This window comes from Urocampus carinirostris, chromosome 5 (assembly GCF_059441175.1).
Source record: "Urocampus carinirostris isolate Australia breed hairy pipefish chromosome 5, RoL_Ucar_1.0, whole genome shotgun sequence".
Lineage (NCBI taxonomy): Eukaryota > Metazoa > Chordata > Actinopteri > Syngnathiformes > Syngnathidae > Urocampus > Urocampus carinirostris.
In genome coordinates this window covers 31,255,954-31,273,429 of record NC_142353.1, presented here as the reverse complement: position 1 = coordinate 31,273,429, position 17,476 = coordinate 31,255,954, and the positions used below count along the sequence as shown (strand labels likewise).

General features: G+C 38.5%; 2 protein-coding genes and 1 pseudogene across 2 annotated transcripts in view; 1 reads left to right on the top strand and 2 right to left on the bottom strand.

The window, feature by feature from the left end:
• Positions 1–532: 532 nt before the first annotated feature.
• Positions 533–5,744, bottom strand: ubl4a (ubiquitin like 4A). The gene is made up of 4 exons (XM_088335150.1): positions 5,567–5,744; positions 3,439–3,544; positions 2,536–2,750; positions 533–1,024 (listed from the first exon to the last, which is right to left on the bottom strand). Exons 1-4 carry the CDS (start codon positions 5,612–5,614, stop codon positions 914–916), a joined length of 480 nt encoding a protein of 159 aa, XP_088191276.1. The 5' UTR covers positions 5,615–5,744; the 3' UTR covers positions 533–913.
• A 3,900-nt stretch (positions 5,745–9,644) lies between these two features.
• The window catches only part of prkg1l (protein kinase cGMP-dependent 1, like), a 30,515-nt gene continuing 22,683 nt past the window's right edge, over positions 9,645–17,476 (top strand). Inside the window, exons 1-5 of the mRNA XM_088336446.1 lie at positions 9,645–9,794; positions 11,046–11,241; positions 11,309–11,420; positions 13,436–13,602; positions 14,284–14,397. Of these exons, the coding sequence (XP_088192572.1) occupies positions 11,052–11,241; positions 11,309–11,420; positions 13,436–13,602; positions 14,284–14,397 (583 nt within the window). The 5' untranslated portion in view covers positions 9,645–9,794; positions 11,046–11,051. The remainder of the gene's footprint in view (positions 9,795–11,045; positions 11,242–11,308; positions 11,421–13,435; positions 13,603–14,283; positions 14,398–17,476) is intronic.
• On the bottom strand, positions 17,239–17,328 carry LOC148366034 (U2 spliceosomal RNA; annotated as a pseudogene).

The following is a 17,476-nucleotide window of genomic DNA, read 5'->3' as shown; positions in this document are numbered from 1 at the left end:
AGGAGTAGGCGACGACCGATTGACTGATAAAACAGAAGAAACCCCGCCTTTGAACGTGCGTTCGTCAACGGAGTTTACCAACTTAGACACAAAAATAAGATGTAGCAATTTTAATATCGGAATATAAACATATTTACAATTGTTACAATAAGCAATGCGTTTTCGAGAATGTAGTGCCTTGTGATATTTTGTAGTTGCTTTTATTTGTAAAGCCCTTAATCACCAAGTCTCAAAGGGCTGAACAGACACGATTTACAACATCCCCTGATCTAAACCCTACATGAGAGCAAGGGAAGAACTTAAAAAAAAAAAAAAAAAAAAAAAAAAAAAACATCATTAGGAAAATGAAGAAACCTCGAGAAGGGGTTGCACATAAGATATTCCCCGTTCCGAGATGACTAGGTGTAATGGATGTTGGAATTGCATTACCAGTAAATACACAGTCAACCAAACATAAATATCCCAAAAGACAAGTTGTGTCCCACAGGAGGTATAAAACAATTGAAAAAAATACAAAAGATTGTTCTATATTTGAATCTTGGTGGCAATGGAAAAACTCAAAAAATCTAATCAACAGGAAATTGAAACCTTGAGAAGGGGTCACACATAAAGGGCCACAAGAGACAACACACACTCACTCAAACATTAAAATAAATATATTCAAAGAACAGTTGTATTCCATGGTAGCTATAAAAAAAAGAGAGACCAACATCTAGAAAGATTGTTTTATATTTGAATCTTGTGATGGGGTCTCTTGGCAATTTTAATAATATTCTCTGCGCAAACTTGATTTTTGCATCATAAATTACAAGCTGACACACACACGAAACGAGAACAAGCTGCGCTCTCCGAGTCGTGTTTTCTGAGAGTCCAAGCATTTGTGGTCTGTATTTTTTTCTAGCACGGCTATCGATCAGTCCATGTACGCCGTTGTGTCCATGTCGTCCACTTCCGGGTGGAGGAGTCTGCCGGCCAATCGCTCGATGTCGTCCAGACTGAGTTGTCGTAGCGAGCGCTCATAATCCTTCGAAAAAGGACATAAACAACATCATGAGAGGAACGACCTATTCAATTATCCCTTTTGTTTAGTCAAGTCATGTTTATTTGTATAGCCTCTAATCACAGAGTCTCAAAGGGCTGCAGGGACCACAGATTATTACAAACTACAGACTATGATTACATGAGTCATGTTGATCTGTTTTTTAGGATGTCACTGAATTTTTAGGAGTGAAGAAACTGTTACTTAAAGAATTTTGTGAGACACTGGTGGGTGGAGAGTCTAGTGGGGACTTACGGTATGCGCCCCCTGAATAATATTTTGTACATTTGAAATCCAAAAGCACCAATCTGGTGCATTTCTAGAGCAAAATCAAGAAGCTACAGCTATGATGAATATGTGCCCATGTTAACTATATAATCATAAATACACTGGCTATGAAAGGCAATGACACAAAAAAGCATGGTAAATAAGACAGCAATTTAATGCAAAAAAATATTCAGCTTGTCATTTAATTAGACTAAAAAATTACTTGTGTTGTTCCGACGCTGATACTGTACCATTTCAAGGTATTGTATTAGCTCGTTAACAGACCAAATAACCGATAAGAGTTTTAAAATATTTTTTTACTCATATTGATGATTTGGTAGGGAATTAAATATCAATACTGCTGCTTTTATGATTGCTCCTATGAAAGGATGTCCGTTCTCCTTTGATGGTTTAGAGCAAGGTCGTCACGCAGGCCGGATCAGGCCCACTAAGAGATTGGATCCGGCCCGCGAGACAACGCTGAGGGAAGCGCAAGAAAAAAACGAGATGCAGGTCGAAATATGTCCCCTTGATGTTCGCGAAGCCAGGTGCCTCTCACAAACGGTGTACTTGCATTTCTCTTTCTCTCTCGCTCTCTTTTTCCTTTTCTCTCTCTTCTCTCTTTCTGTCATTCTCCCTCTCCATTTCTCTTTGGATTTCTTTCTTTATCTCTCTTTCTCCCTCTCTCACCATTTCTCTTTTTATCACTTTTGTTGCTCACATTCTCTCTCCCACCTTTTCCCTTTCTTTGTCCTATCTTCTCACATTTTCTCTCCCGCTCTTTCTCTTATTTCTTTCTCTCTATTCTACTAGTCCAGTCCCTGAGAGAATGTTTGTTCTATCATGTTTTCTCACAAGTATGTGTGTCCCTCTGCTTCCATGTTTTGGTTGGCCGATAGGTGGGCTTTGGCTTATGTTTACATGCTAATACTACAGAGCTATCTTGCTACAGTTGAGTCTTAAATCCGTAAAAACATGCTGTGTGTGTGGCATTCAGTCCGTTCATCACTAAAGTTGATTGGCTGACTCAAAGCTATTTACGACAAGGGTTTCATTGAACTATTATTTTGGCAAATACTGTATACGAGTGTGACTCATTGGTTGCATTGGACTGATGACTACCACGCAATCATCAATTTCATCCTACTCTCGTTTTCTTTTCACTCGTCATTCCCCTGTCCATTAAAAGCTAAAATGCCACCAATATATGTTGGCTGTTCCTATCTCACCTTAATCAGCTGTTCATGGACCTTTGCAGCATCCGCAGGAGTGAAATGTTTTGCAAGAATAGTCGACACAGTCTGCCATACTCCTATTTTAGTTGTGCAGCCATTGCTGCTGCAGGTGGCCGTCCCTGCACCTGCCGTCCGCTCCCCCACTGGGCGGATGACCAGATTTAATTTTGCATCTGGCCCTATGGAGTAGTCACTAAGTTTATGTTCATCTAAGAAAAAAAGAAAATCAGAGCAAGATGAAAAAATTACAATTCAATTACAATTTCAACTGTGAATTAATAAAAATGTATCTACAGTGGATATATAGAAAATAGACATAAAATAATCATATACACATAAACAACATGCAAGTAATTCTTACTATAGACTACTCAGTTACTAATGCTTAAGATGTATATACAACTCAGATGTTTACCTGGGGTACCCACGGTTTGGAACACGTTAGCTAATAACCATAGTTTCCACCACATGACAATTTTACCCTTTCGATCCCCACCTACGGACGGGTTGATGTCATATCTCAGGGGTCTAGTGTAGTTGGAATTTAACTCGCAACCTCTGAATTGTAAGGCAGACATGCTTACCACTCATTGACAATGTTGCATATTCTGTACAAGTCGTACAAAAACTTTTCACAGCGAAGAGAGGTTTGTATATTTTAGAACCCCCCCCCCAAAAAAAACAAAGATTTGTTGACTGTAATCATCGTACAATCGTACCATCCAGTAAAATCCCACACCCATTTTATCTCAAGATAAAATTCAATCAGTTGCTTCATCTTGGTCTAATTTTTTTCAGTAGCACTAAAAAGGGCATTTGAATAGTGGCATGCAGTCCATTTCTATTCATATCATCGCTTGTGGAGCAATCAAATTACTGCTGTAGACAAAAGGTTACCTGCAAGTGCTTTGCCTTTATAAAGCAATCGCTGCCGATTGACAGGGATGTTTAGACGTTCCGACACCAGCTCTTTCACTGTGGAAACGTTATCGTCTTCGTTCACCTAGAAGATAACACACGAAAGTCAAAGATTACACACAACATTGTCCAATTGTCTAAAGGTATGTGAAACTCCTTGGTTAAATGTGTCTTTTTTTAATCTTTATTCATTTGTGGACTGAAATTGAATTTTTGTCCAACACTGTACTGTGATCAACATTTCTTCTTACTTCAAATTCATGAAAAAGGTGTAATCAGTTCATTCACAGACTATAGTTTTTTTTAAGACATTTACAATCCTTCACTTCAGAGTCTTCTCTGGCAACGCTTGTAAATTTATTTTTCGTCTGGTTATCCAATTTGCATTATCTCTCTTATGATATACCCACTGACAACCAGCACGCCTCCCTGGTATGCAAACACCAGAGCTATGGTAGGGAAGGCACAGAAGTGGCTCAAATTGATCGACGTTTTTATGTTTTTTCCCTCTGTTTATCAGAAAACTGAAGCAGCAAAAAGGGCTGATAGGGAAAATCCAGAGCTTATCCTGGTCACTTGACAATCAAAACATTTTTTTACATCAAGCAAATCATGCGATTAATTTATATGAAAAATCCTGATATAGTCAGGAAAACCCATCTTTAACAAAAGCAGCTGACTTCCTTTTACAGAGCTAGAGTGGGGAGCATCACGGTGTGGGTATGCTGAGAATATTGCAGCAGACAGGAGAACCTTACAGAGAGTCATCGAAACAACCAAGAAAATTAACAGCTTTCCTCTCTCCAGACAGGATGACTTTCCTGGCTCGTCCTACAACAGCGGGGTCGAAAACATTATTAAGGACTCCTATCATAACGTCCACAACCTGTTTGACCCACTGCCCTCTGGTAGATTCAACAGAATTCTTAAAACAAAGACTAGGAGGCTCAAAGACGGTATCTTCTTCAGAGCATTTAATGCTCTAAACAAGCACACAAAACAAAAATTATATATCCTATGTATGGAAGAAATTCAATTAATATTCTCTCTCTATTCTTATATTTGCACAATGCTGCTGCGAATCTCATAGAGCTATTTCCATTACATTGTTTTGCGATGCACTTACAACTTAGGCCAGTCTACAAGATCTACCTTGTAATTATTTCCCATCATTCTTTTCAAAAGTATTTAATTACATGCTTATACTAGAGTGCCACATATGTTACTGTACTGTTTACTGTTACCCAATGCTGAATCTATTCCACCCTGGTCAACATGGAAGGGGAGATTACCACTTGTGATGGCTTTTTCAAGGTTTCTTATTTTCCTCGTGCTGAGTTTTTCCCCGCCTGCATAAAGTTCTTCGAGAAATTTTGTGATTAAAGGTTAGACGAATAAATGTGACTTGACTTTAAACCTAATCTCGTTGTAAACAATGTGTGCTATGTTGTCTAATCGATGACCAAAAAGACGATTCTATTCTAAACTATCACCTGACTGTGTGTTATACAATATCAATGTTTGTCCATTTAATGTTTATAGGTCAATTTAACGAGTTGTTTTGCTATTTCGTCAGCATTTTAACTTGATCCCAAGAAGCTAAACAATGGGCGCTTTAGGAGTAGTCACAACTGCAAGACATATTTCAAAATTCGGATTTATAAATCTTGCGCAATGTACAGGAACCGTGTCATGGTAAAATACGTATTTTGTGATATACAACAAGAAACAAAACCTAGGAAAACCATCACAACACAAGTAAGCACTCTGAAACTATTTTATTTAAAAATAATAATAATAAAATTACCAAACTAACATAACTAGATGATTAAGCAGCAACGTTAGCCTGCCTTTGTCTAGTTGTCGCTAGGAACCCATAAGTTTTTTCTGTAAAGTCAAGAAAGAAATAATACTTCACCGGTACAAACGTTTACTCTAATACAAATAAATAGTAATACTTTAGTAATGTAATGTCGCAGTTATTTTTAAGAAAAGTTTCTCAACGTGTGACATGCATAATGCTAAACTATTAGCAGCTAGGTTATTGCACCGGTTAGAAGCATTAGCTTCACTTAGTTTGTCAGCGGTAAAATAGTCATTAACTTACTTGGACGGTGCATTCTTTTCCCTGTAACGGCTTCACAGTCAGAATCATTTTGGGTTCGATGTATTAAAAATATTATTAATTCCTTCTCGGTCTGGTTTGCGACAAATGTTTTAGGCGAGCTAGCTCAGGAAGACTCGGGCTTCTTCTTCGTTTGTGGAGCTTTTTCGAATTACGCTTTAGTGCACCCCTGGCTGGCCGGGTGTGTAATAACGTCTTCTTGGAGCTTCTTGCATACCTGTCAACCTCTACGGTTTTGCGTTTTTTTATGCATTTTAAGACGAGTACGACGTACAAGGAAATTTGTACGGAAAAACGCAAATTTGTCAATGATGGGTACCATCCAGTATACACCGACTATCGCGAAACGGCAAATCAAACAAGCCTCTATCTCAGTATCATTTTTTTTCGTTGCAAACGAAGCAAGCGGTTTGATGCTACTGTGCGCATGCGTCTGCCGCCTGGGGATTTCCCATCATGCATCATTCCGAAAAAAAAAATGTGGTGTACGATTATTTTGTATTTTGTACGGGAAAATACGACAGTTTGTAGGGGCATGGAGCCGTGGAGGTTGACAGCTGTGTTCTTGTGTCCCAAGAAAGAGGGACCCTATGACTTTAAAGCCCCAGAGTGTAATATTTGACCTTTAGTGGTCACCTTTGTATAATGCAAAAAAAACAGCACCACAGCAGGCAGCAAGACGCCAGACAAACATGGTACCAAGCTGCCGATTTTAGGTATGGATTCCACTATGTAAAAGAAATTCAAATTTCTCGACTTACAGTTTTTTAATAAAAAATAAGATTGGTTTGATAATTCATGCCTTGTTCATGTTTTCCTTAGTATTAAAATCAATGTTTATTTTAGAAATGTTTTTCACTGAATGGAAAATTTGGGTTCCTGACCCTTGATATAAATAAATACTAAATCTGTTTTATCAAACAGGTACACAAGGAGTTATTTCCCTCGTTGTGTGTATTTGCTTTTATTTCTTTCATGAAGCTATTCTGTTTTTACGATTCTCTTGCATTCGTTTCGGGCACTGTGAGTAGAAGTTGCGCGATAATGAGATAAAAAGTAATGCCTTGTAGCGTGACATCGGTATAAGGTGGTTAGGTTTCAGCACAATCATTGATCAAATCCTGTTGCATGCAATGTTTTGCGATCTTGGTCAGCGAAAACTGATCAGTCATTGCACTAATTTACACCTAGCGCTATATGAACGCAGACCATTTACATTTGTACCACTAGGAGGCACTAAATATTACACACTGTCCCATTATTTCAATCCGTCCGAACAAAAATGATGCATTTCAAAACAACCATATTATTATTATTATTATGATTTTGTCTTTAGTCCATGAGGGGCCACCGACATGGGCCTCCTGGGCAGCGGGTAGCACCCTAAATTACCCGAGTACCATGGATATAAGAATAGCTCACGACAGTGAAGGGTCTTTGTGAATTTCTAGGAAATTTGATTTATAACTGGCATCAGAAATCATTGAGATGTAAAGTGTCTTTAAATGCATAATCAATTCCTTCATACTGGGCCTATTTCATCCCTCCATTCCAATAATATTTAAAACCTAGTAATAACAAAATACTAACTTGGTAATAGAAATACATATTTAACTGGTAACCTCTCCATGCTAACAGAACAGTAACGGAATTAGATTTCTTTAAAAATCTGGTATTCCTCAATGACTAAAGTTATTTTCTAAATATCTGCTGGTGAGTATTTTGCACGATAATGTCAATCTCTTCTAAATTTAAATAATATGAATTTTTGACATGTATATTGTAAAATTTGCCCACCAGCCACCATCCAGTAAGATATCCTTGTAAGTGCATGATACATACCATGTATTAATATGTATTATGATACGTAAAATGCACTAGCTTTATGAATAAAATGAATAGTTACATTTTTATTGATCAATATATTTCCACTGCCTTTGTTGATATAGATTGCTGTTATATAATATAGAAAATACTGTATTTAATATAGAATATTAAATGTAGATGCACTATATTGCCCGAATATAGCTGGGATGGGCGACCCTACTGAGGATAAGCGGTGCAGATAATAGATGAATGGATGAATGAATGCTAATTATCACCCAACGTAACACATTTTTCAAATTTAAACAACCACAAATAAATTTTGGCTCTAGACTAGTATTTTAGTCTGCAGCCGATTTATTTTTAAGCAAGTTTTTGTGCATGAATAAACCTTAGCAATGATCGCATGAGATTTCTGTTTCGGTAAAAGTTAACCACTTCAAGTTTTAAACAAGCAAATGTTTTTTTGTTTTGTTTTGTTTTCAAATATTTTGAAGATGGATTGTGTTTAGTGTGTAAAAGCACAGTGCACAATAAAGTCTATTGCTTTTTAATGTTAAAAGTTTGGCATGTAGTGTATGCTTTTTTATGCATGCTTCTGGTGCATAAATAGGGGTGATACTGGAAATTTTGGTATTGATCCAATACCAAATAAACACAGGGTAGTATCGACAGATATTGATATGATACCGATACTTTATTCTTGGAAATATCATGATCATTAAATATTTAAATATTTGATCATTATTAAAAACACTGAGCATAAATTCTAGGTAATATAAATGTTTTTATTATTAAATATCTCCAATGTAAACTTTACATTATGAACTGATTTGTAACAAAAGTCAAGAGATTAAAAAAAAAAAAGCAGCAATAGAATGGAAAAGCAACAGAGTGTCAGGACCAGAACAGAGACAGGACCCACTTGCGTTGCGTTTCTCACAAGTTTTATCGGAAGAAAGAGAAAAGGTTGCGCCCACGATCCGGTGAATGCTGGACGCGGGAAGCAGGTCGCTCTGAAGCAATGGCGGTGTCGGGAACGGAAAAACGGGTCAGTAGCCGGGACAGGAGAGCAAAAACGTGGTTGGGGTCGAAAGCGAGTCGCAAGCCAGGAAAGGAGAGTAAACATGGTCGGGGACAAAAAGAGGTCGAAAGCCGGGACAGGAGTGTAGACGTGGTCAGGATCAAAAACGGGTTGAAGCCAGGGGACAGACGGGAGCAAAAAACAGGTGGGAGTCAGGGTAGAAAAAGGCTTGCCTAGTGTTAACTGAGGTTCGCAGACAGACTGACAAAAAGGGACAGATAGAAGTGGGTTTGAATAGGGACAGGGAGCCAATCAGAGTCCGAGGCAGTTGGCGCCAAAGGAGCGGGCACAGGTGATTCACATCGGGAATCAACAGAGTATATATAAATAACAATGTCAACCAGACAACTAAAATACCTTCCATTGCACAGTATTTTGAAAATAAAGTCAGAAAGTAAAATAGCGTAAACAATACAAAGTAAAAATAACCTTCAACACAATAAAAAATAGTTCTACAAAACAATAGTGTCAGAAGAAAAATCAAAAGAGTCAAACCAAAAAAAATGGTGTAGTATAGATCCAGCCTCCCGTGATTGCTGGAAAGTATCTAGGTTGCTAACTGCCTGAAAGTCAGCTGGAAAAACAACTGGCAAGATTTCGTGATTGACTTAGCCCATCTTAACTGTCTAGCAGTTACAACCTGGTAATAACACAATAAATACAAGATAAGTTGTTATTTCAAAAATGTATATAAGAACTGGTAGCCCTTTGCACTAATTAGTAGTTAAAAAAGTATTTTTCAGCTTCAAAAATGTTGGTAACCTCTGAGATAGAGTATGTCTGTATTCCCTAAATGACTGACTAAAAATAAATGAGCCATTCAATCCAAAGTTTTCAAGCAAATAAATCCAAAGTACTTCTCTCCCCAGTCCTTCCCAGACAAAGATACAATTCCCATCCCTAATTTCGACTCATAAAGAAACGTTTACCACCCATAACCCGCAGTCCCATAACAATACAACAGTGCAAACGAAGCAATAAGCAAGATTGAATTTTACTGTTTTTATTTCACAATAACCAAGAACCAATTACACAAAGTGTTCCTTTAGGATAATATCACTCGTCTCTTTTCTAATTTCAAGTCTTGTGTTGTCGCCACTCTCCGGATTCCTTCTGATGCATCCCAAAAAGAAAATGTGACCCGTTCCCCTCTGATATCATCTCATCCTTCGGGGCTGGCTCTTTGCTCACGTGATTGGATGCAGACCCCCCCTCTCAGAACCGGAGAGGAGGGAGCTTCATCCTTTTCTTCACTTGCAGAGGACGTCTGAGAGCACCTGTCGGATGGACTGTCTGCACAGTGTGAGTGCTATCTATCTATCTATCTATCTATTTATCTAGCTCAATAGAGAAGATAGGAAGGGAGAGAGGGTGACAGAGGGATAGAAATATAGAGGAACAGAAAGGGGAAGAGAGAGAGAGAGGGATGGAAAAAACAGAGAAGGATAGATAAAGGATGAAGAGAGAGAGAGAGAGAGAGAGAGAGAGAGAGAGAGAGAGAGAGAGAGAGAGAGAAAGTAATAGAGGGATATATATAGACAGACAGACAGACAGACAGACAAGCGGGCAGACAGAGGGACAGAGAGACAAAGGGACGGAGGGACAGACAGACAGGCAGACAGACAAATAGAAAAGGAGATAAAAAAGGTAATAGAAAGATAGAGTAAGAGAGGGGGTATGGAGAGAGGGACAGAGAGGGATAGAGAGAGTAGAGAGTGACATAGAGACAGACAGACAGGTAGGCAGACAGAGGGACTAATGGATGGACGGACAGACAGACAAATAGAAAAGGAGATAGAAAAGGAGAAAGAAAAGTAGATAGAAAAGGAGATGGACATATAGAGATAGATAGAGAGATTGAGGGTATAGAGAGAGGCATAGAGACAGAGAGCAACTTAGAGATGAACAGGCAGGCGGACAGAGGGACGACGAGACAGAGGGAAGGACGGACAGAAAAATAGAAAAGGAGATAAAAAATGAGATAGAAAAGGAGATAGACATATAGAGATCAACAGAGAGATAGAGTGCAAGAGAGAGATAGAGAACGATTTAGAGACAGACATACAGGCAGACAGACGGATGGTGGGATGGAGGGACGGACGGACGGACAGACAGAAAAATAGAAAAGGAGATAGAAAAGGAAATAGAAAATTAGATAGACATATAGAGATAGACCGAGGGGTAGATTCTGAGAAAGGAGGTACGGAGAGATGGATAGAGGGAGATAAAGAGCAACTTAGAGACAGACATATAGAGCTAGATACTGAGATAGAGATAAAGAGAGGGGGCTATGGAGAGAGGGATAGAGAGAGACAGGGAGCGACATAGATAGACAGACAGCATTTTTTTTATTTGTCTAATGTATCAGTTAAAAAATCAAAAAGGGGGTTACAGGTGAAAAAAAAGAACATATCTGTAACCCAATGATTTTAAAACATAATTAGTTAGATCTTATTAGTTATTGAGTGACTCATGTATTCACTTTTGATGGACTGCGTCCTCCTTTGAGTGGCATTTTGCACTACTTATTAACTTGTGTCGGCCGGTTAAAAGTAGGTCATGGGCACGCTTCGGGACCTTCAGTTCGCTCTGCAGCTCAAGATCGAGGAGCTCCGTCAGAGGGACACGCTGATTGATGAGCTGGAACTGGAACTGGACACCAAGGACGAACTCATACGAAGACTTCAGGAGGAGCTAGATCGCTACAGAGCTTCTGTGGTCCTTCCTGGACCTTCTGCAGCCAACACTGGTCAGTGTATGGTACTCAGTTTTGGAGTGATTTTGATTTGACTTTTTCTTTTTTTTTTTTTGCGCAGCATCCCCTGTAAATGATTATGACCAGCGAGCTGAAAACAGGAAGACTGTCATTTCGGAATCGCTCACTCTGGATTCTGCAGATGTATTCACCTTGTGTGATAAAACCCAGGAGTGAGCAAACAATATTCTTTTTAGCACTTGACAGTAAAATGACAATGACAAGAAAATATTAAAGAGGCAGCCATAGACTAGGAAGGAAATATTCTTTTTTCAACTGGCAATCGTGCTCACTTTAAGTAATATCATACGTGTCAATTTACAATTTTCCCCTAATTAATACATTTTTGGATCATTTCAAATCGTGTACCCCGTATAGAATGTTTTTTTTGTTCGAGAGGTGTTCAGATCTTAGCCACCTTAGATGAAATGCATGTTTGTGGCTGCGACCCGTTTTTTCTATGTTCAGGCCACTGAAGCATGCATTGTATTTTGCCTGAAATGATCTGCACTGTGTGGCCCCAATCCAATATCCCCGGTCGACTATTGCTGCGAGCGGGGATGACAGAGCAAATTTGCAGATTTTTGTATATCACAGGTGGTTTGGGTGCCCATTAACCGCAATACACAAGATATTAAAATATAGCAATATTTGTATTTTTACTTTTTCTGGTCAAATAAAAAACAAGTAAAACAACAACTTCAAATATGCCGTTTTGAATTTTGCCAGTTTTATTTTTCATTTTACGTATAAAACAAGTTTAAAACAAATATTATGATTGTTTTTGTTAACAGGAAAATAAACCTTACAATTGTAAGTCATTTAAAGTATTATTTTCTTCCTTTGTACTAGAAAACCAAGTCAAAAAAAATTGCACTAATATTCATATTTTTACTTGTCATAGTAAAGGGACAAGAAAACCAAGTAAAAACATATTGCAATACTATGTATGTTTTCTACTTAATCTGCTAAAATATAAAAAATAAACAGAATTCCTTTTTTTGAAAAAGTGCTATGCTGGCCCCTGCTCTCAGCAATAGTCAACAGGTAACAATGGATCGCGCCCACAACCGTGCATTTCCATTTTATTGTAGACAGGCCAGAACGACACACTACATGAGAAAAGTGATTTCCGACAGTCCTTGCTCACAACAATATGCAGTCAGGTATAATCAATCATGGCCAGAAGAGTGCAGTTCATTTTAGGTGGAGATACAGGCAAAAAATTAGCCACAAGGCTTGAAAACATGCCCTCTGGCAGCCCCCACTGCAGCACTATGTGATCAGTGATAACGGATCACAGCCACATGAGTGAAGCTTTATTTTGGTGGACAGAATGTCAAAAAAGAGCAGCTAGGCCCAACAAATATGTGCACTGCCAGCCCTCGCTCGCACCAATAGTCAACGGGAGATAATGGAACTCGGCCACAATTGTGCATTTCGTTTTAGGTAGGCCAGAACGACACACCTCGCTAGAAAAGTCAAGTCAAGTCACGTTTATTTGTATAGCCCCAAATCACAAGAACTCTCGAAGGGCTGTACAGTGTACAGACTACCATTACACCATCCCCTGGTCTGAAACCTAAATGAGGGCAAGGAAAAACTCAAAAACCTTGAGAAAGGGCCGCACATGAGGTAAAAAGTGTTTTCTGACAGTCCTTGCTTGCAGCAGTATGCGATCGGGACAATGGATCGCAGCCGCAAGAGTGCAGTTGATTGTAGGTTAAAATACTAGCAAAAAATGAGCCACCAGGCTCGACAAAGATGTCCACTGGCAGTCCATAATTGCAGCATTATGCGATCTCTGATAATGGATCATGGCCACATAAGTGCAGTTCACTTATTAGTGGAGAGAATGGCAAAAAAAGAGCAGCCAGGCCCGAAAAAATGTGCTCTGACAGCTTTTACCCATAGCAATATGCGATCAGGGAGTGTATGTATCAAACTGTATTTTAAAAAGTTGCGATGCACTAAGGCTGGAAAGTACAAAGTGCGAAGAAGCGAGGGATTGCAGTACTCTAAAACGATAAAAACACAGAGTGTGAAAATATTACTACATGGACAGCGGATTTATCACACCTTGAGAATTAACACTTGGAATGATGTAATCACAGCTTTAATTCCTCACTATAATTCTCCACTCAATCTCACATGAATTACCCAAATCTGCCTCTTTCCTTCTTTGCAGATGTCTGAAGTTGATCCGGGCGGCTTTTTCGAAGAGCAACCTGTTGAGGAACCTCAATGAAGACGAAACCAGAGCTGTGGCAGCCCGCATGCAGCTCACGGCCGTCCATCACGGCCGCTGCGTGATCCAAGAGGGAAGTGGCGGCTCACAGGCTTATGTTGTACAGGGTAAAGTCATGCCCATCACGCACCGATAATCACCTCCGAGGAGCTGCAAGGTTCTCGAGTGTTACAAGGATTAGTAATCGGAGCAAGCAGCGTACTAAGGTCTCGTGGTACTGGATGTAACGGCAGCTCCTAATTTCTTCCTGTTGCGTTCACATTTGAAACTTGTGCCGCTGAAAATCACCTGCCTCAAGCTCCCTTCTAAGCTACAAAGACCTTGAGTATTGAAATGTTTTAAACTGTCACTTTAATAAGTACAAAAGTAACAGTTTTTTGAATCTAGAAAACACCAATACTTAACTCTTAATCATTCACCAATGCTAATTGCAGGTGCTCTATTTGTATTTTTGATATTTAAACATTCTTCTGAAAGGGAATACCTTTACAGTATATCTGATTAAAAGAAAACTCTTTCAGAATTACATTAAATTAAAAGGTAATTTGGAAATACTTTTACGGTCTATTTATAAATGATACTGTGTAGAGAGAACACAGTGGAATTTTTAAACAAATAATAATAACTACTTCTTAGTAATGCATGCTTAAATTTCCTGCCATAAAGGGCGCTGCCAGTACAATGATGGATTGTTGATTGATGTAAAGGATGATTTTTTTTCTATTCTGTTATACTTTTGATGTGATGCACATTGCACATCCTTACATCCTTAACAATTGTGTTCACAGAGGGAAGGCTGGAAGTAACGAGAGATGGGCAGAAATTGCTCACAATCGAAGCAGGGGACGTATTCGGGGAGGTGGCGCTGCTCTACGACTGCTCTCAAACCTACACGGTCACAGGTATCGATACGCATGTTTTTTTTTTTGTTTTTTTTTTTTTAATATTCAGTCAGAATCCTTTGACCACATTAGCGTAAAGGCAATAGTCCAACTGACATAAGAAATACGATTTTTGGAGCAATCAAATGAATCGGTTACATCAGGGGTCGGGAACCTTTTCGACTAAAAGAGCCATAATAGCAAAAATATTTTAAAAAATGTTTTGAAAGAGCCACACCATTTTTTTAAAGACAAAATTCAACCAAACTGCCAAACCCGCTTTCTAGTCAAAAGTTATTTCTTAACCACATTTTATTTCACTGTGTGTCATATGAGGATTTAATCAAATCTATGAAATAATAATCATAATACCAAAGCCTATGTCCCATATCATTATAGATATACCACTTAAAATGTGTCTCTCTCCTTCAATTACTTAAGAGTGTTGAGGCTCATTTTGATCATCATTTTTGTCCTAAATAATGGTTGCAATAATGGTGCAAGCAAAGTTCTTTTGTAAAAATGTCCCAAAATACTGCAAACGAAAAGGATATCATCGTATTTACCTTGAGTGCAGACTGCACTGAGCAAGAAAGAGAAGGGAATGCCTTGCGCTGTGTGCAGGGATTCACCAACCCTTACTGTTCACCCAGTCAAATTGCTTTAAGGGTTTGATGGCAATTTCAGGTCATTGCAGTTTGCTATGTAAGTATCTCAACAGTGAAAGTACATAATTTAATGAGCTTCCATTTAAAAGGGTTTCTTAGCGACCTAGTGCCAAAACAGTGTATGCTAGTGCAGGGGTCGGGAACCTTTTTGACTCAAAGAGCCATAAAACAAAAAATATTAATTTTATTTTGGGAAAGAGCCACACCATATATTATGAGACAAATTTACAAAATTGCTAAACCCGCACCCCAGACAAAAGCTTAGTCTTCAGCACATTTATTTTTGATGATTTGATAAAAAATATGAAAAGAGAATAATGCCAGAGCCCCTGTCCCAAAATCAATAAACATACCACTTTAAACTTGTCTCTTTCTTGCAATTAGTCAAGATCGGTTAAACTCCTTTTGACCCTTTTTTTTATACATATTGGTTTCAAAACCAGATGCAAGCAGTTATTGTGTAAAAACGTCACAACATTCTGCAAATAGGGAGCCTGATGAGCTCACTTTTGGCGCAGACGGCGTAGGGCGAGAGATGGGAGGGAGTGCTTGCGCTTTTTGCATGGCTCCACCCATCCCTCCCACTCACCCAATCAAAAGACTAAGTTCTCTTCCGGTGTTTTGGCGTATTTACAGTGTGTTCTGTGGATTCATCATAAGGTATCTGAACACTGAACACAGATTATATAGTGAACTTTTATATAAAGGATTCTTTAGCGTTGTACAGCCAAAACGAGTTTCCCCCCCTTTTTTGTGTGACAACTTGACTGTAAATTGTAGTGAAAAACGTGCCCTATATATACTGCGAAGTATCATCGGACTCTTAGCTTTGGATTGGATTTGCGTGTACCTGAATAGGATGAAGAACTCAAATATCGAACAAGATGGAGAAATTTTGCATGCAATCAAATTTGTCTCTGAGCCATAGATATTCATAGAAAGAGCCATATATGGCTCGCGAGCCATAGGTTCCCGACCCCTGTGCTAGTGTGACAATCTGACAGTAAACTGTAGTTGAAAATGTGCCCTATACATACTGGACTGAGCCATGTGACATATCAGTGTTGCCCGGCTTCACATGTACCAAAATCAGGTATAAACCAACCGAACTCTGAACCGCCGCAGAGAAATGCACAAAAGACAATTATTTTCTTTGATATTCAAGAATTTTGAAAATATGAAAACAAAAACTTCCTAGATGTGCATCCAAGGGAACCCAGTTGCAAGGTTGGCTATGTTGTGGACTTTTTCATAAAAAAAAATCATAACGTCTGATAATGAATACAATTTTATTTAATTGTACTTTTGTACAATATTTCTCGATAGCCTTAAATCTGATACCTTGGCAATACATCAGAAAAAAATGAATGTAGGCCTATACAATTTTTCTCATGTTATCACTGCCATTTCAAAAACACATCCCTCTATTTTTTGCCATTTTCTTTTATTTTTGGTACATTCTTATCCCCGAAGATTAAAAGATGGCAAGAAAATGAAGATACATTTTTAGAATAGCAGCGGCACTATGAATAAACAGTATGCAGACATTTAGAAATACATGTTATTTGTTTTTTTGTCCGTACTGTTTCATTAAATTGATTTTAAATCGCTCTCTATTAAATAAGTGTAATAAAGTATGTTCCTTTTAAATCACTACATTTACGGTAATAATATGCAACAAAGAAACTCAAAATGCAATATGGCTAGATTAGAATTTTCTTTTCATTTAATTTGATAAATATCTTGACAGATAAGATTAAAAACTGATAAAAAAAAATGTAGCCAGTTATTTTATTGTTTTATTTTAAAATACCATTGTATACATCATCATATATCTAACATTTTTGTTTGGCGGGCCGGATGAAAAAGCCATGTTGCCCGTGGGCCGTAGTTTTCCCACCACTGTTCTATATTATATTAAAAAACATTTGTCTAGGAGTCAGATATATCCTTTAATTTCTGTCTGCTACTTTTTTAGCCTTGATGCATGAAAACTGCATGCAAAATATGAGTAGGAGCCTTGAATGGGGGGGGGTTTTAAGGGTTATTGATCTATCTTCGTTATTCATTATCCATTATCCGTTATCGGTCAGTTCATAATACGCTACAAAGCCTAGGAGCCGGGACACTTACTCTCAGCCAAAAGGCCAAGCTAAGGTCCTAGCCCTAAAGCCTTGCTGCGATCATTGCGAATGCACCGTTCCCGGAGGTACTGCAATACCGGGCCGATGCGTGGAGTGGACAGAGCAAGCTCTTATTCCATCTCCGGAATGCAAAAATCAAAGATCATGGGGGTACTGTAGTCCAAGTGACTTCATAGAAAGTACACAAAAGGCCAAGTTGATTATTACGATGAAAATTGCACAGGAAGATCAAACAACCAATAACCATGGGAACATATTTGTGAGTAAGCCAGTTTGAACTACAAGTCT